General features: G+C 32.6%; 1 protein-coding gene across 1 annotated transcript in view; it reads left to right on the top strand.

Moving 5' to 3' along the window:
- Nucleotides 1–22,132, top strand: part of CWC22 (CWC22 spliceosome associated protein homolog) — a 61,778-nt gene that overhangs the window by 28,462 nt on the left and 11,184 nt on the right. The window contains 9 exon segments of the mRNA NM_001132308.1: nucleotides 301–429; nucleotides 4,825–4,993; nucleotides 5,381–5,434; nucleotides 7,555–7,690; nucleotides 7,778–7,984; nucleotides 8,072–8,134; nucleotides 12,638–12,742; nucleotides 13,986–14,067; nucleotides 19,167–19,227. Of these exon segments, the coding sequence (NP_001125780.1) occupies nucleotides 301–429; nucleotides 4,825–4,993; nucleotides 5,381–5,434; nucleotides 7,555–7,690; nucleotides 7,778–7,984; nucleotides 8,072–8,134; nucleotides 12,638–12,742; nucleotides 13,986–14,067; nucleotides 19,167–19,227 (1,006 nt within the window).

Here is a 22,132-nt window from a genome sequence, read left to right as displayed (position 1 = left end):
ATTTGACTAATAAATTAAATACTAGACATAAGAACAAAACATTATCCTTATATATCCTTACATAATCTTATTGTATTATTAAAGGAAAATGGTGTATACTTAAGCATATGTACAGAACATCAAATATGGTTCAGGATATAATCTATGTATCCTGATAGGCATCATATATTTTACTGTACTTGGGGGTCGTTTCATGAAAATAATGTTAAAAATTAAGGAACACTATGTAGTTTTTATATTCTTATAGCTTCTTATTATTGTAATTAAGTTTTCATCTTTATTAAAATCAATTCTTTTTAGCTTAGCATACCAGAGGATGAGTTGGGAGGCCCTAAAGAAGTCAATTAATGGCCTTATCAACAAAGTCAACATTTCCAACATAAGTATTATTATTCAAGAGCTTCTTCAAGAAAATATAGTTAGAGGAAGGTAAGTATCAGCTATTTTATTTGTAGTATTTCTAAGTAATTTTTTCAAAGGAATATAATATCTACATGAACAATAATCATTGATTTATTATGCTACTTCATTTCAAAGGTCATTGAGAATATTTATTTAAAATGCAGTACTAATAAAAATATAGACTGCTAAGAAATAACTTGTGCCTTGCTGTTAGAGGTTGTATGGAATTTTTGCTTTTTGAGAAGCTTTGATTTCACATAATGGTTTTTGCAGACATTTACTTAATGCCTCCAATAATTTAAACTCATGAGGAATAATGAATGTTAAAATATACTACCTCAAACTAATTTAATTTTTTATTTCTTTTTTAAATTGACAAGTAAAAATTGTATACATTTGTGGTATACATCATGATGTTTTGATATATATGTACTTTGTAGAATGACTAAATCAAGCTGTTTAACATGCATTCACATGCCTGTCATTTTTTGTGGTGAGAACACTTAAAAATCTACTCTGTTTTCAGCTTTCAAGTATATAATATATGGTTATTAACTATGGTCAAAATATTGTAGAATGGATCTCTTGAACTTACTCCTCCTGTCTAACTGAAATTTTGTGTCCATTGACCAATATCTAAATTCCCCCAACCCCCAGCCTCTGGTAACCATCATTTTATACTCTGATTCTATGAGTTCAGTTTTTTTTAGATTCCACATATTAGTGAGGTCATGCATTATTCGTCTTTCTGTGCCTGGCTTATTTCACTTAGCATAATGTTCTCCAAGTTCATCTGTGTTTTTGCAAATGACAGGATTTCCTTTATGGTTGAATGGTATTCCATTATACATGTATACATTTTCTTTATCCATTTATTCACAACAGACACTTTTGTTGTTTCCATATTTTCACCATTGTGAATAATGCTGCAATAAATGTGGGAGTGCAGATACCTCTTCAACATACTGATTTCATTTTCTTTGTATATATACCCAATAGTGGGATTGCTGGATCAAATGGTAGTTATAATCAAAAAAAATTTTTTTGTATTGATTTATTTTAGAGATGGGGGTCTTGCTTTATTGTCAGGCCGGAGTACAGTGCATGGTCATAGTTCACTGCCCCCTTGAATTGCTGGGCTCAAGGAATTCTCCCACCTCAGCATCCTAAGTAGCTGGGACCACAAGCACTCATCACCACACTGGGCTAATTTTTTAATATTTTGTAGAGAATGAGGTCTTGCCATTTTGCCCAGGCTGGTCTCGTACTCTTGAGCTCAAGCAGTCCTCCCCACTTGGCTTCCCAAAGTGTTGGTATGACAGGCGTGAGTCACCGCACCTGGCTGGTAATTCTGTTTTTAATATTTTAAGGAACCTCTATACTATTTTCATAATGGCTGTACTAATTTATATTTCTATGAACAGTGTACAAGCGTTCTCTTTTCTCCATGTCCTTGGCAACACTTGCTATTTTTCATCTTTTTTATTACAGCCATTGTTAACAGTTGTGAGATGTCTCATTGTGGTTTTAATTTGTATTTCTTTGATAATGGGTGATGTTGAGCATTTCTCATATATATATATATTATATATACACATATGCTATTTGTACATCTTTTGAAAAATGTTCTTGTCGTTTGCTCATTTTTTAGATTGGGTTATTTGTTTTCTTACTATTGAGTTGAATGCCTAATGTATTTTGGATATTAACCCCTTATCAGGTGTATGGTTTGCAAATGTTTTCTCCCATTCTGTAGGTTGTCTCTTCACTCTGTTGATATTTTCCTGTGCTGTGCAGAAGCATTCTAGTTTTATGTAATCCCATTTGTCTCTTTTTGCTTTTGTTGCCTGTGCTTTAGTGGTCATATCCAAAAAATCATTAACCATACCAATGTCTCGGAGCTTTTCCTTTGTATTTTTCTTTTAGAAACTGGTAGTAGTTTCACAGTTTCAGGTCTAATGTTTAAGTCTTCAATCTGTTTTGCGTTGATGTTTGTATATGGTGTGGGACTAAGGTCTATTTTCATTCTTCTGCATCTGGGTATTCTGTTTTCTTGGCACCATTTATTGAAGACACTGTCTTTTCCCTATTGTGTCTTCTTAGCATCTTTGTCGAAAATCAGTTGACTGCAAATGTCTGGATTTATCTCTGGTTTCTTTGTTCTCTGTAGCTCTGTGTGTCTGTTTTTATACTATTGTCGTGCTGTTTTGATTACTATAACTTTGTAGCAGATTCCAGGTCAGGGAGTGTGATGCCTCCAGCTTTGTTCTTTTTGTTCAAGATTGCTGTGGCTATTTGGAGTTTTTTATGGTTCCATGTGAGTTTTAGGATTGTTTTTTCTATTTCTGTGAAAAACGTGACTGGAATTTTGATGGGGATTGAGTCCAGTCTGTATGTTGCTTTGGGTACTATGGACATTTTAACGTATTATTTCAGTCCGTGGACATGGGATGTCATGCATGTTCTTCCATTTTTTCATCAGCAATTTGTAATTTTTAGTGTACAGATCTTTCATCTCCATGGTTAGATTTATTCCTAAGTTTTTTTTTTCATAGCTATTGTAAATGGGATATTTTCTTGATTTTTCAGAAAGATAGTTCATTGTAAGCATATGGAAGCACTACTGATTTTCGTATGTTGATTTTGTGTCTGCAGCTTTACTAAATTAGTTTATTAGTTCTAACAATTTTTTGGTTAAGTCTGTAGGGTTTTCTATATTAAGATCCTGTTTACAGCAAACACGCTTCTCTATTTTTGATTTGGATGCCTTTTATTTCTTTCTCTTGCCTAATGGCTCTGACTAGGACTTCTAGTACTACGTTGAATAGAATTGGAAAGAGTAGGCACCCTTTTCTTATTCCTGATCCTAGAGGAAAAGCTTTCAGCTTGTCACTGTTGAGTATATTAGCTATGGGTTCGTCGTATATGGCCTTTATTCCAATTTAATTTCTAGTGAGAGTGAAATGGGAATGTGAGAGAAATGGGAAAGATGAGCAATAAATTTTAGAAAAGCAGAAGGGAATCACCGTATTCTATAATATGTGGCTTTAAGCAATTGGTGATATTTAAAAGGGTCAGAAAATAGAATTACTCCATGTTGTATTTATTATTTTAAAATCTGAGGGCTGTTTTCTCATGTCATTTTACATGACTATGATTCATCTTTTAAAAAATATGGAATGTAGTGGCCAGGCATGGTCGTTCAATACTTGTAATCCTAGCACTTTGGGAGCCTGAGGCAAGAGGATCACTTGAGTCCAGGAGTTGCCTAGGCAACATTGTGAAAACCTGTCTCTATGAAAAATACAAAAATTAGCTGGGCGTGGTGGCACACAGTAGTCCCAGCTCCTCCGGAGGCTGAGGTGGGAGGATTGCTTGAGCCCAGGAGGCAGAGCTTCCAGTGAGCCAAGATCGCGCCACTGCACTCCTGCCTGGGTGACAGAGTGAGACCCTGTCTCTCCCCAGCCTCTCCAAAAAAGGTGGGGGTATAAAGTAGGAGCAGCAAGTTTTAGAGGTACAGAAAGTTGATCAAGAGACAGCCATTATCCTCAAAAGTGGGCAGAGATCTCTCCAATTTACTTAGAAAAAAAGTAGACTTAGAAGAGTTATGGATTGCTAAAGATATTATAATTTATAAGCTGCATCCTTTTTCTCATTTTCTACTCTAGTGATTCAGTTGTCATATCTAAAACTACCATTAAGACTTTTTTTTCCTGACTTTTGGCAATCCAATAATTACTTGTCATTACATTGCTAAAAATAACTTTAGTTTGCCCAGTTTGCCTTTCCCCTTCCTCATCAAATGCATATAGAAACATGACCATTTTCAAAATGAGTTACAAGTAGGTACCTTTTAATTTCCTGTTATTGTTTTAGCATTAATCTTGCATTGCTTTTAATTTGTGTCTTTATTTCTCACAGTATTCCAAATCTTCATTTTATTCTACTAAAATTAGACTTAAAGATTTAAACCCAAATTTGTCTTTAATCACAAAATTAATTTTATAAAAATGACAGATCTGTAGTAGAAACTTTATGTTGTCTACCTTTTATACTTTTGAAGCAGGTCTGCTTTTGTTTACTTTTTTGAAAATGTTAAAGAAATTATTTATATGAACCTTAAAAGCCTCAAATTCATGATTAGATATAACAGACTGGGAAAAGAGGAATTATATGTAGAGAGAAAAATTTTGGTGATAAATTGCAGTAAAATCTTCATTCTATTTTACAAAATCACAAATTCACATTTCATTTTCTGAAAAACAATTTTTATTTATTAGTAAGACAAACTCTTTCCAGTTAGTTCTGATTTAGATTTTATGATTACTTATAGAGAAATATTACTGAATTTTAATAGTTTTTGTTTTGTTTAATTAATTTGGTGATTATTGTTGACTCCTTTTTAAATTCTTTTTTAAACAGAGGACTGCTGTCCAGGTCTGTTTTGCAAGCACAGAGTGCTTCTCCAATCTTCACCCATGTTTATGCAGCATTAGTGGCAATTATCAACTCAAAATTTCCACAAATTGGAGAATTAATCCTCAAAAGGTTAATTCTTAATTTTCGAAAAGGCTATCGAAGAAATGACAAGGTATATATGAATGGCTTGTAAGTAGAATGATACATAGGAACAGACTAATAAACCAGTATCAACAAAAGTAAGCAAGGTTGATTTTGACACAGCTACATAACATAATGCTTTTTAAAAACCGTCTTACATGAGAACTTCTTTGTTCTGTTAAATATCCCTGGCCACTATTGATGAGCCACAAAAATGAAGGCTATAACTGTAGAACTATAACTATTTAACCAGAAGGGATACTCTTTCATGTGTTTTATCTTGTAACTTTCTTATAATGTAAAAATTATACTTGTGTGGTACATGTTTTAAACAGATGATGTTAGTAGGCCATAGATTATGTAAATAAATGAAAATTGGGTTTAGTTTATAGGTTAACTTTCCACCTTTATTTTTCAGCAACTTTGCCTGACTGCTTCAAAATTTGTGGCGCATCTTATTAACCAAAATGTGGTAAGTAATTATCTTCAATACTTGGTCCCATTCAGTGGCATTAGACCAGAGAGTTGATGCCACTTCACTGATACCTCTCTATTTTTGCTTTGCTTTATAGTCCTTGGGATAAATATGTTGGATGATATTTTCATTTTAAAACTATAATAAATGTATTTAATATTCTTTTTTGTTTTGTTTTGTTTTTTTGAGATGGAGTCTTGCTCTGTTGCCCAGGCTGGAGTGCAGTGGCACGATCTTGGCTCACTGCAAGCTCCGCCTCCTGGGTTCACACCATTCTCCTGCCTCAGTCTCACGAGTAGCTGGGACTACGAGCGCCTGCCACCACACCCAGCTAGTTTTTTTTGTATTTTTAGTAGAGACGGGGTTTCACCATGTTAGCCAGGATGGTCTCGATCTCCTGAACTCGTGATCCACCCGCCTCGGCCTCCCAAAGTGTTGGGATTACAGGTGTGAGCCACCACGCCTGGCCATATTTAATATTCTTTAACATAACACTTTGATGCTGATCAAAACACTTTAGATATTTATCAAATTAATCTGACTTAATACTATACATGGTTACTTGACTGCAAACCATTCCTTTGAAGAACCATTCCCTTCATTTTTATAAAACAATAAAGTTGGTATCTCCTCCACTTCATTCCCTGCTGTTCATGAGAATCTAATAAATATCTGATATTCTACAAAAACCTCTATTCCTTGCAACCACACAGGTATAGTCATATATTTTTAGAATCACTTGATAGAATAGAGTTGATCGATTTTAATCTGTTTCAAATGCAAGTAATTTTATCATGCTGTTATTCAGTTTGTGTTTATTTTGTATTCATTGTTTGATGGTTTTGATTTAGCTTTTGTTTAACCATGAAAGTGGTAAAATTGTTCTTGCTCATACTCAAAAGTTTCCTTCAGATATATATTATCATTTCCAATTTAATATCATGTATAACAGGAATAATTTTAAAGTCATGCTTAGTCTTATTTCACTAATATTAAATATTTTGATTCTTATTTACATGAAAATTCTTTCACTCTTAGAAATCTTTTAGATTTTGACCTAATTAGTCATCATATTATTACAGTGATAACTTGCTACCTAAGACCATGGAAACTTAATTTCACATCTGTAACCACAGAGATATATTTCCGTTTTTAAATGTGTACTACACTTAGACTAGAGATTTTTGGCGTTGCCATAAAACACTCGATATGATAAATTTTTTGCATCTTCCAACTGTGGTACAGGGCAGTATTTTCTTGTCACTGATGTAAGACTGTTTGACACCCTTCCTCCCCTAGTAAAAAGAAGTAGTGGGTGTCTTTGATGTGGTGCACAATTGGAAGAAGATATCTCCTGAGTTGAGATTTAGACTTCTTTCCTCACCATCTCAAATCACTGTCTGACTTTAGAAAGGCATATGTATGGTGTTTTAAACATTCTTTGTAGTTCGTTTTCTTCTCTTAGCAAAGCTGCTCAATAGAATTTTATTCCCACTCTTCCTGGCATTGTTTATAAATGTCAGTTTTTGAACGTGGCCAGTAATAGTTTGATTTAATTTTTTTAAGAAAGACTATTCAAAACTGTTGTGTTCCAGAAGTTGTTAAGATATTTTGTGAAAAAATTAGTATTCATGTAACTTAAGGACTATTTGTGTCTAACAGAGTTGCTGATAGAATGAATTGGGAAATGTGTATAAAGAATTGTGATCATGGAGAAGGGTATTATAAATCATATTACTATTTCTTATGTAGTAATTATGAAAATAATTACCTTATTAGAAAGTAGTATATGATTTTTAACATATTTTATCTATGACACTTTCTGTACATAATGGCTAAGAATATTTCTTCTGAAGATAATTCAAATAGTTGTATTCAGCATAGAAAATTAAGATTTTTGGAACAGTCGTCTGAAAATTCTTAGTAGATAGATAATAAAAGTGATAGAAAAATTGTATCCCATATTTGGAGTATTTCCATGTGCTTTATAAAACTTTGCCCATCATATGTGCAATATAATTATTGTAAACAGATTTACTAATTTTTAGAAATTATAAAAATAATTTAATGTATGTAAAAGCATTTTCTTTCTTCCTTGTATATGTATTCTATTTAAGGCACATGAAGTTTTATGCTTAGAGATGCTCACTTTGCTCCTGGAAAGACCAACAGATGATAGTGTTGAAGTAGCTATTGGTTTTCTTAAGGAATGTGGCCTCAAATTAACACAAGTGTCACCAAGAGGAATCAATGGTAAGTGTACATTCATAGTTTGATGTTAAGTTTTTATTATAATATTTATTGCTTATTTTATTGTCTTTTCTTTCTGTTAACCTTTAGCTATATTTGAACGCCTTCGAAACATTCTGCATGAGTCTGAAATTGACAAAAGAGTTCAATATATGATTGAAGTGATGTTTGCTGTACGGAAAGATGGATTCAAGGACCACCCCATTATCCTAGAAGGTCTTGATTTGGTGGAAGAAGATGATCAATTCACCCATATGCTCCCTCTGGAGGATGATTATAATCCAGAAGATGTTCTTAGTAAGTCTGGGGCATGTTAGTTGGAAAGAGGTGTACCAACAAATGTAAATATAGAAAATAAACATTAACTTTTAAAATTTTTTTTAGATGTTTTCAAGATGGATCCTAATTTTATGGAGAATGAAGAGAAGTACAAAGCTATTAAGAAAGGTGTGTAAAATTTTATAAAATAATTTAGTTTGGATAAGTAGAAGCAATTTAAGTAGTTATGTAATACTGACAGGAAATATTTAGAGATCCCCACCTAATGAATCACTGCTCTTATAAAGTTATTCTCTTAGCTGTTTCCTCGGGCATTTTTTTTTCCTGGTGCTTGCCCATGGTTTTTTACTTCATTCTGAATTACTTACCCCATTGTTCCTTTCCTCTTTCCCTCTAAACTTTGCAACCCTTGCATCTCACCCATCTTAAGAAATATTCGTAGATTAGTGGTGACCTTTATTTAGCTTCTCTACCATTTACATTCTGTGCCACCCAGTTTAATATTCAATTAAGTGGTATACTTTATTGTAAAGTGCTATACTTTATTGTTTCTTGAGGTCAGGTTGGTATCCTTCTGGTAGGATGAATCATAGTATTGGTGCCTCTCTGATAAAATAAATTGATCATTTTCATTTGTACATCATTGGTATATTGTAAGCACTAACTTTGGACAGGTTTTGATGTGTAATTTATCTTTGACATTACTAGCTGAGTGACCTGTAGCAAGTTACTTGTTTGATGGGAGACTAAATGTTACCTTTCTATGGAAGGATATATAAAACAGTGTTGTGTATTATCACCAACAATGATAGCTATTATTAGTGTTACTATTTTCACATTTGTATTATTTTCCTCCTAAAGCTAACACTCAGGCCTACTTACATAATAATTTTATGGGCTTATTTCTCTTGAGTTGTAGTTTTACTGGAGAAGTATTTATTGCTATGGAAGCAATAAATATTTACCTTTGTATTAAACCCCAAAAGTTTGTATTAAAAGCTCTCTGATTATAATAGAAATGTAAAGAGTTGCTTAGCTTTGCAAAATCTTTTTCAGGCTAACAGCACCATTGGGCAAAATATAATTTTAGTTTTTGTCATTTGTTTGCTTTTAACATAAAGACCAGCCTTATGTAGTCTCATATACAGAGAAAGCAGAAACCTAGAACTCTATCTCTGTCTGCATTCCATTGTTCAGTAGTGCTTAGAAGTAGAAGGTTGAAATGAAAAGTAAAATTGGGAGAAATCTTCCATTCCTATGCATTATCCTAAAAATCTGTTATAATAATAATAATGGGTTTCTCTTCTTAGATGCTGATTTCCTAGGAGCTTTTTACTGTAATATGCCAGATTCTTTTTTTCTGTTATAATTTCATTTCCAAACAGAGAACTCCATAGATCCATTTTGCCTTCTTTTCTTATGAACCTCTTTTCCTGCAATCTCCCTGAAAAATGCCAGATGTTTTTTGTGAAATTCTTAGATACACCTGATTTGATTTCTTTCTTTTTTTAAACTTGAGAATTCTCTATCCATTTCTTTAGCATCTAGGCAATTGGCCAATGCGTGGAAAGTAGTACTTTCTTTTATTATAGCAGTTCTCAAATTCTTTGGTCTCGGGATCCCTTTACACTCTTGAAAATTATTGACAACTCCAAAGAGCTTCTTTTTATGTGGGTTGTATCTATTGCTATTTACTATATTAAAGGTTAAAACAATATAAAAGAATATTTATTAAATTATTTCAAAATAATAGCAAACCTAGTATATGTTAACATAAATTACATATTTTTATGAAAATTGTTATTTTATGGGCCGGGCATGGTGGCTCATGCCTGTAATTCCAGCACTTTGGAAGGCTGAGGTGGGCAGATCACAAGGTCAGGAGTTCGAGACTAGTCTGACCAACATGGTGAAATCCTGTCTCTACTAAAAATATAAAAATTAGCTGGGTGTGGTGGTGCACGCCTATAATCCCAACGAGTCATGAGGCTGAGGCAGGAGAATCGCTTGAACCGGGGAGGTGGAGGTTGCAGTGAGCCAAGATCACGCCACTGCACTCCAGCCTGGGCGACAGAGTGAGACTCTGTCTCAAAAAAAAAAATAAATAAAAATAAAAATAAAAATATAGTTGTTATTTTACAAAACAAATTTAGTGAGAATGATGTTTTCTATATTTTGTATTATATATATATTTTATAAAATTTTATTTGTAAAGTTTACTGTCTGGCCTACTGGGAAGCAGCTGGACTCTCATATCTGTTTCCACATTCAATCTATTGCAGTAGGTTGTTTTAATGGAAGTACATGAAGAAAATCTAGCCCCAGATAGATATGTAGTTAGAAAAAGGGAGCAATATTTTAACAGCCTTTTCAGATAAATGCCAGTGTTTAACAACTAGTAGTTTTAAGATTAATTGCAGTGTGAATTCTGAAACAATATCAATGAACTTTGATAGTGTTGCATTAGAATCCATTTGTCACTTTAAATAAATCTTTTACTCATGCATGATTTTGTAACGTTGCATTAGTCATTTAGAAAATACTAATTCACTGAGTTATGCATATCTTTTAAATGTTAACATTAATATTATCAAAATCAATAACATGTTCATATAATACCTAGATAGCACATTTAATAATATTACCACCGCTCTCGTCCAAAAAAATCTAAGTATCGGGGAACTCTCAAGCTCGCAGAGATGGATATAGGTTTTTCAAAATTCTTGAAAACCCTAATGTTATCATCGTCGCAGATATCGTTAGTTGTTTTCCCCAAAGTGACAGTCTCAGTTTGTTTGCATTTGAGAAATTGTTGGCAAAATATCTAACAACTATAGTTAGTTGGCCATTTTTTTCAAGTAAAAATGAAAAAAATAGCTAATTCATCTTGCAAAGCAAGCAGTCACACATTGTATATATGTCTTTAACAGAAGGGCTATATATATGAACTTTATATTTCATCACTCAGATTAGGATAAAGTCCTATATTCAGGGCTGAGATTTAATAAAATTCATCAAGGACATTCTCAGATGAAACTGGCTTTCTACTTCAAGAGGGTGGCAGTAAACAATACATTGATTACTAGTGAAGTTTGATGCCTTGATTAGTGCTTGGGTTACAGAAGTTTTAACCTCCATTGCTTTTGGATCATCATCACAGATGTCAGCACAGTGAAAGGGCAGATACTGTCTTGGTATTATTATGAAAATCGTTTTGACCTCCAGACCACCTGACAGGTCTCAGTGATCCCCCATGGACTCCTAGACCATGCTTTGAAACCACTACTTTATTCAGTTAATGAAATCCAATTGTCCTTGCCTAAGTGATTCTAATAAGTAGAGTCTAAAGTGGAGAGATGAGAAGAGGATGATGTAAATGATTAGACAATTCATTTCACCTTCATTGTTTTGTAAAACATTCTTCTAGAGCTGGCATAAAAAAATGGCCCCAGCAGGAAGTGGGCACAGCTTTAGTAATTAGCACCTTCGACTGACCCAGGTGTACTTGTGTTTTAGATCTTGACAGCATTTGGGAAAACAGCAGGAATGCCTGTCTTCCTACTATTGAATGCTAAATAGTTTCTTTTAAAAGTCTGTCTAAGCCATGTTGCATAGTAATAAACTAGATACTTCAGATTATCTCTTGAATTCACATTTGTTTGAATTATTATTGAGATTTATATGTCAGATAAGGGCTAAATGACTACTCTTCATTTTTGTAAAATGATTTGTTTCTCATAATGTGAAGTTCTCTGCTAACTTTCATTATGTGTCTCCTGATTTATACTGCTTAAATATAAAGAAATTAGAATTTTTCTTAAAGTGAATTGATCTCAGAACTTTGTATTAAAAACCCTCTGATTATAATAGAAATGCAAAAGTAAAGAGTTAGTAAGGTTTGCAAAGTCTTTTATCAGAGCACCATTGGGCAAAATATAATTTTAGTTTTTGTCATTTGTTTGCTTTTAACATAATGACTGGCCTTATGTAGTCTCGTATACATCACTATTTTCATCCAGTTCTGAATATATCATTTGTATTTTTAAAAGTGATAATCTAATACAGTGCTTGTCTTACCAGTTGTCATAAAGGGCTTTAAACTTCTGTTTCTGTTTTATATATGAAAAGTCTTTGAATTTATTGTAATGTTCAATTTAGTAGGCATGTATTTTAATAAAAATCTCATTACTATTTATTTCAAGTGAACACTAAATTATGCAATTATTTTCTCTCCCTTCTTTGTCTTTCCAGGTACATTCTTAGCCTAAATTCTTGTTTTCTGTATGTAGCCTTAACTTTTTATAATGGACTGTCTTCTTTCTGATGATGAAACAATATTTTGACTCCCATATACTAACTTCTATTCCTAATATTTGCCAGTGCTCTTGTTCTTTTCAAAAACCATCATCTACTTTTTATTTGTTTTTCTCATCTCCTTGTTTCATGGGCACTTTTTATGTGGCAGAAGAGTGATACATACAGCTCTCTTTAGTCAAATCAGTTATAATGCTTTTTGACAACCTAGGCAATAACACGTGGCTTGGTGGTTATCTTTGTTGGCTAGCAAACTGTTACACCACAGTGGATTTCAACGAACTGAGAATTATCTTCTTAGAATGAAATACATGTATATGACTTGCACATTTTTTTCCTAAACTTTGTACTTTACAGAAATTCTTGATGAGGGAGATACTGACTCAAACACAGACCAAGATGCTGGGAGTAGTGAAGAGGACGAGGAAGAAGAAGAGGAAGAGGGAGAAGAAGATGAAGAAGGTAAACATGTAGCGTATTCAAATAATATTATAAGATACTCTAAAATTAATTCTAATGTAATCTTTTAAAACAATAGTTCTCAGTCTTTGGGGAGAGCAAGGACGGCTGCTGATGGCATCTAGTGGGTGAAGACTAGGGCTGCTGTTAAACAGCCTACAAACCACAAGACTGCCCCCTACAACAAGATATGATCTAGCCCAAAATGCCAGTATTGCCAAGACTGAGAAACTGCTCAAAAAGTATTAAAGAAATTCATTTTTTAACATCAGCACAATTTTAATTTAGTATATTATGCCTTTGATTATATTCTAGACAATGAAAAACATGTTTTCTTATTGAGTTCATGTGATTTATGTAGCCCTGGCAGGAATGTGACAAATGAGAGTGACTGCATATTTGCTGTTCATTTTGGCAAAATAGAGTGAAGAGGCCAAAAGCTATATTTACACAGAAGTAGTATGTTCTTCCTCTTCAGCTTTGATTACATTATTTCACAGAAATAAGCTCGGAACTTTACTTTGGTTAAGGCACAGTTAATACATCAGAACATAAATAAACTGGTCATTATTTACATGTATTGCATGTGTGAAGATATTAAAAGTATACATTTGCCTTTTAGGGCATAATAAATACTTCTGTCTTATAGTACAATTGTTCTTCTATAACGTATTTTGTAAAAATAGATTTAATTTTTTCCAACTTTTCTTATTAAAATTATCTTCTATCCATGTACTACATTTTACTGTTCAGATAAAAACTATTAAATGTTTATAAGGAAAGTTTTCATGCATTAAATGAGAGAAAATTTTAACAAATATATATATTTATGTTGGACTCATCCAGCCTGTTGTGATGATCCAGTGTTCTCTGAAACTGAATTTTTACGCATGAGTTATATAGTGCGTCTAAATTATCAAGATATTGTTTATAACTCTAGAAATAATATTTTAGCAAACAACTGCATGAGTGCAGCCTTTTATAGTGTCTAAATGAGCAGATAACAGATAAACAAAAATAGTTTTCTTGGCCTGGTTCTGGACTTCTTTGAGCTAACATTGTGATACAGCAAAAGACTTGAAATAGTTACTTTCAATTCTATAAATACTAATTTACACAGTAAAAAAGAATATTATTAAATTTGTATTGATTCTAAATAGATTTTTGAAGAAAATGCTATACAGAGATAACATTTTAGCTTCACATTTATTTTTGCAGTTTTGTAATTTTGTTATGTTTCTTTCAGGACAAAAAGTAACTATTCATGACAAAACAGAAATTAACCTGGTCTCATTTCGTCGTACAATTTATCTTGCTATTCAGTCAAGGTAAGGCATCATATCTCAGTTCATCCTTTTTTTGTTTTTGATAAGGGATAGGTAAAGAGATCAGGGATACATTTTAGGGTCTCATAACAGAAAACTGGACACCATTTCAGCATTCTTAGACTACCTACCTCTCTCCCCCATCCCGTGCCCAAGCTCATAGTACCCTTCTGTTGGTTCTTTGCTTTACAGGCAAGTTGTTTTTACTTAATTGGAAGGTCTAATTGTGTTACCTAATTAAATGGTTTTTTTAGCTATATCATTTCTTATAGTTAAGTGCCACTAATAAAAACCTGAAAATAATTCTGTTTTACAAGATAGCAGAGTACCTAATTTTATAATGAAAATGTAATATTTAACATTTTTAAAATTTGGTTTCTAGTTCTGATTCTAGGCAAAGAAGCACTGTTGTGATGACTGTTGGACAGTGATTTGCTCTGCAGATGTAAATGAGTATAAACAGAAATAGGAGTTAGACTTAGGAAGATTTTGAGGACTCTTTGAAGTAATGCTAAGTAAGAAGTAGTGTGATGTGATGTCATGAAAACAAAACCTATTCCCTTTGAAGGCTGTGAATTTGGTTTTGAAGAGAAATAAATGAGGATGTTAAATCTTAGTGCATCTGGTACTTTGTATGTGAATCAACCTATTGATTTAATAGGCACAGTGTTTACATTTTACACTGGAGGAGAAATGTTTCCTCAGTTTTGTTTCATTACTAGGTTTAGTATATTTCCATTTAGTATGATGTAATAGCAGTAATGATTCATAAGTAGGAGTCATCTGTTTTCAGTCTGAACATTTTTTGGCTTTAGGTTTATCTTCAAATAGAGGAATGTTAAACAGCAAAACATTGGTTGGGAATTTTTTTGCTTTATCCTTACTTATTTTCTGTTCACATAAGAAGTATTAAATATTTTTTCATATAAACTTAAAGCGAAAAGTGAGAAATATTTTGTCAGAGGTAAATATTCTTTGGGTTTGACCTTTCATTTGTTTGTCCTTTTAGAAATCCAACAGTCATCAGTTGTGAGCAGCAGATTTACTGTGTTAGTGTTGCAGTTAACATTAACTTTGAAGAGTTACAGTGGAGCTCTTTGAATAATTATTTGAAAGAAACGTAACCTTGATAATCTCTGAATCACACAAAAGACTTGAAAAATTAAAGCATTAAAAAACAAGTAATAGCCACTACTACATAGTGGTATCAGTCCTAGTAGCAGTAATTTCCTGTCTTATATGTTGATTTTCTGTGGGGATTTTTTGTTATTTTTTTAAACATTATTAATTTTAATTAGTTAATTTTTATTTGTAATTGACACATAATAATTGTACATATTTATACCCTAAGGGTGATTATACATTGTATAATCAAATCAGGGTAATTACCATATCTGTCTCTTTAAACTTTCATCGTTTCTTTATGGTAACAACAATCAAAATCTGGCTACATTGTTATTTGCTATAGCCGCCCTGCTATGTATACAATGTGAATCAAGGGCTTTTTGTTCATGCTATTTGACCCTTGATTTTTATTACTGTATTTCCTAAAGATATAAATATGGACACATAATTATATAAAGAATTGTTTAGTGCAAAAAAAAAAATGGAGACAATCTTATTTTCTACCACAAATAATCAAAATGTTCAGTCTATGCCACCACTGAAAATTAGGTTAATAGAGAATTGTTTTAAATGTGAGCAAACAGTCTGATGTAATATTAAGTCGGATAAAAACTATATAACTATATAGAATTGTGCTTGTAGTATTTTAAGGGGAGGTTTATGTTTATTATATACCAGGCTAAAAATCAGGAATAGGATGTAATAATCAAGCCAGGTGGCTATGAGGGCATCTTAAACAGTCCACTTTTGAAAATCTTGTGAACAAAAGCGAAGTTCTGGCAACTGAACTGTGTGGAAATTTTATTTTTTAAATTTGTTTTTGTTGACTGATCTCACCAGTAGTCTTATCTTCCTTCTGTTATGGCTCCTTAAATACCCTTTTTTGTATGCATAAAACATTAAACTACGCAATTGCCTTTGCTATTAAAAATAAAACATTCCTCTTTGTTCTTGCTTTTAAACGATAATCCAGTCTGATTTTATTTTATTGAAGTTGTAACATCAGCGGGAGACGGACTACCATGTCCCCACCTGTTTAAAGTTTCTGATATTGGACACATCAACAAAACCATTTGTAAACACAACTTGGAATCTGGCATCATGTAAAGAAGACAGTAATTCAGTAAATGTCTTCTTTTTTCTTTACCCTCTCCTCAATTGCTATTAATTTGTGTTAAACCTGAAACTCATTTGGTTTAGCAGCCTAAGATGAGAACTAAAATATCAAGAAAATTTAATTCATTTAATATTTATAATTAGTACAACCTAAAAACTATCTTGGTGTAGGGGGGTCATTAAATACTTTCAAAATAAAACAAGAACAGGAAAAACAGACTGTCATGTAGCTAACTTTCTCCCTGATACTTCACTTAGTAGATAAAAGTAGTAACATTTCTTCATCAACTACTTGACTGTTTTTCAGAAATTTCAGGATTTTGTCTCAGTACTAATTTCGTTTTTTAAAAAAGCTGGAAAAGAAAAAGTCACATCTGTTTTAAATGTTTTTGGTTTTGCTGTGTTATTAAAATGTATCAATTACCATTTAGTATTTTAATCTTAATGTTAGATACTGTTTAATGTTATCTGTTATATAATCTCTTTCCTGATAGGTTTCTTTTTTATTTCATTGCTTTGCACCATCCTGGATTATTACCCTGTTGTGCTTAGGAAACCCTTTAAGTAATAGAAGCTGAGGAATATAGATGAACTGCAAAACTAAGTCCATAATCATTACTTAGTGATGATTTTATGCTGTATTATCAAAAGTAAGGATGTGGGCATTCCACAGAAATGCAAATATAGTAGCATTATTTCTGAATCAATGAACAATTAACAAATTGAGTTTGCTAATTCTCTTAGGTGAACTATACTGACAATATTTTAAATTCTGTTCATATGAATACTGGGTAAAAGCATATTTTTTTCTTGCAAGTTATTTTATGTTTACTATTTTTGTATGTGGTATTTATAAAATGTGGATGCCCTGTGTTTAGGATGAACCAAGCTAACTTGTAAAAGTAGTGATTAAGCACTAACGTCATGCTGAGCTCCTGGTACGCCTTTCACCTCTTGGAAGCAGTATAGAAAAATATAAGAAATTGGCAATGTCTAGTAAAAGTAGATAGAGTTATGATAGAATAATATATCATTTACTCTTCCACACTGAGATTGTAATGCAAGCAGAGAAACTTGACCTGTGCTTGCTGCTGTCTTAATTAGGACTTTTCCTGGCTTCTGTAAACACATGATATGCATTTCAAGAAATGACTTTTCAAATTAAGTATTAATTATAGCCTTTTCTTATGAAATATTGGGTGAGAAAGTGTAAATATTCCTGTTTTCAAGTTCTACTTCTGGGACGATGTGGCCAGGAGCAAGTTTCAAATACTAATACCTAAGTCTCATTTTTCTCATCTATAAAAATGAGAGTCAAATTAGATTGTCTCTAAATCCTTCTGAAATCCTGTGTATAAACCTAAATCAGTATAGTATCCTATAGGTGTTTTTACCTCCAGTTATTTCTAATTTAGGTGTACATTTGTGAATAAAAATGTATTTCTTAAAAATTTTAGGTAGGTGTAATTATTTTTTTAAAGTGTTAACTTTTAAAAGCTTTTATTTCTTTGTCCTCATTGTTAACCATTCTACCTGTTGTTTTATCTAAGCTTTTGAATAGAGTTATTGATCTTTTTCTTTCTTAGATTTATTTAACAACTAATTGTAGAACAGAACAGCTATGTCTCTTTAAAACCTTGAGCATTGGGAAGCACTCTTTGAGACCTGAACCTGATTACCCAGATTTAGAGTATTTAGATTTGTGCTGTAATATGGGATTATCAAGTCAGAACATTTAATAAATTCTTTATATACAGTTATTATCCTCCAATGCTTGAAGGAAAAGATATTGCTAACACTTAAGAATTTACTACCGTCATACTTGAGTGACCAGTTTGTAGTGGGAAAACATTCGATAAGCATTATCTGACTGCAGAAATGAGAGAAACTTACACATCATGTGTTTTGTTTCTTAAAATGAAGAAAATCACATAGAATAGAAACCCTTTTATCTGATTAGTTGTGGCTTGAAGTTGGTTGGTTTCAGAGAGTAATACAATTCAGTGCATATACCTCTTTTTTATTTTTATTTTTGCCTTTTTAAGGTTGAGATTTTATTAACATGCTATGATACCCTTTTAAAGTATACATTTACAGTCATGTGCCATATAACGGTTTTTCAGTCAACAATAGACCACGTAGGCAATGGTGGTCCCATAAGATTATAATACCATATTGTTACTAAACCTTTTCTATGTTTAGGCGTGTTTAGATACATAAATACTTACCATTGTGTTAACAGTTGCCTACAGTATTCAGAAGTACAGTAACATGCTGAACAGGTTTGTAGCATAGGGGCAACAGCCATAGCATGTAGCCTAGGTATATTAGCTTGTACGATCTAGGTTTTTGTAAATACACTCTGTGATGTTCTCACATGAAAAATTTTCCTAAGAATGCATTTCTCATTAGATAACCGTGTCATTAAGCGATGCATGACTGCAAGTGGTTTTATTATATTTACAAAGTTGTACAACCATCATCATTGTCTAATTCCAGAACATTTTTATTACTCTAAACTAAACCTGAGGCTATTAGCAGTCACTTTCTAGTCATTTAATCTACTTTCTGTGTCCATAGATTTGTTACTTCTGAACATTTTGTATAAATGGAATCATACTATATGTAGTCTTTTGTGTCGAGATTCTTTCACTTAGCATAATTCAAGGATTCATCCATGTTGTATGTATTGGCACTTCTCTGTAGAGTTAAGAGCTATATTTTCCTTATATACACAGTACAACAATATGAAATTACAGTTAAAAAAGATGATTTAAAACCATTATTAAAGTAAGATTCTTGTGTATAAGAGTGTACAGTCTATGTTGCAAGCTTTTAACCTATTGTGATCATTTCCACAGTTTAGATTTTGAAGAATGTGCTCACAAATTGCTGAAAATGGAGTTTCCTGAAAGCCAAACAGTATGTTAATACTTTTTCTATTAGGAAATGTATATATTGGTTTTAAAAATGTTTAAGGCTGTTAATGGGTACGTTTTGTGGATTGAAGCAATACCTCAGTACTAAATATTTATTTTTTAGTGTAGGTTTTATATCATTTTAAGATAACACAAAGCTTAGGGTGTTTCAGATATATTGCTCACTCCAGTGAATTAAATTTTCTGCTCAAATGAGATGGTAAAAAGAGAGTCTCTGAAACACTGCACTTTACGTAGAATTTCTGAGTTGTTGCCTATAAATCAAATTTTGGCTTAAGTATAGTAGGAAATTTGTTCTTTAATGGATTATGTGGTCCATCTTTTGGATGCACTGCAGGGGTATCCAATCTTTTGGTTTCTCTGGGCTGCATTGGAAGACAAATTGTCTTGGCCACACATAAAATACACTAACACTAAAAATAGCTGATGAGCTAAAAAAAAAATTTGCAAAAAGATAACATAATGTTTTAAGAAAGTTTATGAATTTGTGTTGGGCCTCATTCAAAGCTGTCCTGGACTGCATGCAGCCTGTTGGCCACAGGTTGGACGAGCTTGCGACTAACGCATTCTTTGCAGTAGAAATGATAAAGATCACAGCACATATTACATTGCTCTAGTTGGATATAGAAAAATGTATATAATTTTTTCATTCTTTTTTTTTTTGAGCCAGAATCTTACTCTGTCACCCAGGCTAGAGTGCAGTGGCATGATATCAGCTCACTGCAACCTCTGCCTCCCAGGTTCAAGCAATTCTCCTGCCTCAACCTCCCTAGTAGCTGGGATTACAGGCACCCTCTACCACACCCGGCTAGTTTTTATGTTTTTAATAGAGATGGTGTTTCACCATGTTGGCCAGGCTGGTCTCAAACTCCTGACCTCAGGTGATCTGCCTGCCTCGGCCTCCCAAAGCAGTGGGATTACAGGCGTGAGCCACCACTCCCAGACTTCATTCATTAATTCCTTTAATGAAAATGTATTCAGCAGATAATATATGTCAGGCACACCAGAAGATAGCTCCATCTTGGCTCTCACTGTCTTACAGCTTGGTATACTTCACTTTTCAAAGTATCAGAACCCTAATGCCAAGGATAATGAAGATCAGATTAAGTAGATAAAGTTGCTCTTTCTTCTGTTTTTTTTTTTCTAATGTATATTGTATATATTGCTTCCTTCCCATCTAGATATTACATCCTTAGAAACTGAGCCAAAGCTTTGGTGATTGTATTTTTCTCACTTTGCTTTACATGTGGTAAACCGGGCACAGATGCCAGAGTGAATGTATCAGCTCTGATGGGCTGTTCAGTTTCTGGTTCTTCTAGGTCTTCTTGATTATCGGAGCTAAGTTACTGTTAGATATAAATTCTTTGTCCAAAGCCTTTAAAAATGTTTATGTGTTACAGAGGTTGGCAGCCTGCAGCGGAGGCCTGCTGCCTGTTTTTATGAATAAAGTGTTATTGGAATATAGCAAGACTCATTCATTGATATATTGTCAGTGGCTGTTTTCACACCACAGCCGCAGAATAAGTAGTTTTGACAGAGACCATATGGACTCTAAAGCCTAAAATATTTATTATCTGGCCCTTTACAGAAAAGGTTTGCCAGTCTTTGTTCTAGAATATAGATTAATTCTTGAACTATAGTGATACGGAATTTTGACAAAAAATTATCTTTTAAAATGTAAAAGATTCCTTTTTTTCCCTTTCAAAGTTTTGTTATTGGTATATTAGTAATAGTGTGCTTGTTTGTACACTGGCCATGCTTGATATGCCATCACTGGAAGGAAATTAATACATTAAAACCTTTAAAATTATAATTGTCACTGAAATTACTGTATGATCTTGTCGTGTTATCTGAGGAAGATAATTAAGCCATTATAAATTGTATTAATATTCACTGAGAAGATAGTTATTCCAGAAATAACCTCAGTATATTTTGATAATATTTGGAAAAGTATCTTAGTGCATTTATTTTCATGTGCTCAAAAGACTCCTAAAATTGCTGTAATACTTAATTAAAATGTTAAAATATTTAATTATTATAAGCTAGAGGGAATAACTCTTATAATTGCGTTTAGTCTAGGGAAGAAGGTAATTTGTTTTGCAAGTAGCGCATAGCAGTGCTATCAGCATATTACCATGTTTTGTTGTTTAAAACCTGATTAACTTATATTATAAAATGTAATGTTGGTAAAAAAAGTTGAAAGTGAATTTTCATATATGAAGTTAACATAATTTGGTAGAATTTAGAAAAGCCTAATATTTTTAGTTTTTAGTACTTTATGAAATTTTGATAAAGTACACCTTTTCAGAACTTACACATTTATAAACATTTAGTTGCGATAACTTGAGATAACTTGAGACTTATCTTTATTTTTATATATATTTTTATATATATATAGCACAATATAATGGCATCTGAAAGTAGCCATCCCTGTGTTGTAAAGTGAGGCCTTTGAGCTTTGAGTAGATTGTTCCTTGAGTATCAGTATCTAAAGCGGTGCTGTCCAATACAACTTCCTGTACTGATGGAAGTATTTATATTCTGCACTTTCTAGTACAGTAGTCACTAGTCACATGTGGCTTTTGAGTATTTGAAATATGACTAGTAATGTGGCTGAAGAACTAAAATTTTAATTTTATGTATAATTTAACATAATTTAAATTTAAATAGCCACTGGCCATAATGGCTAGCGGCTACCATGTTGAACAGCATAATTCTAGAGTATCTGTTCTGTGCTTCTCCAAGGTTCCCTTCGTACCTCTTGCTCTAAGTCCTCCTCTGGAGTCTCTGACAATACTGTTAACATGCAGTAAATACTTAATAATATAATTTTTTTAAATATTTACTATTTTTAGTTAGGTTATATCCTGTGTTAGTAAATATGACAA

The sequence above is a fragment of the Pongo abelii genome, chromosome 11 (assembly GCF_028885655.2).
Source record: "Pongo abelii isolate AG06213 chromosome 11, NHGRI_mPonAbe1-v2.0_pri, whole genome shotgun sequence".
Lineage (NCBI taxonomy): Eukaryota > Metazoa > Chordata > Mammalia > Primates > Hominidae > Pongo > Pongo abelii.
The sequence above is the reverse complement of the archived record's forward strand: the minus strand, read 5'-3'. Positions and strand labels throughout refer to the sequence as shown.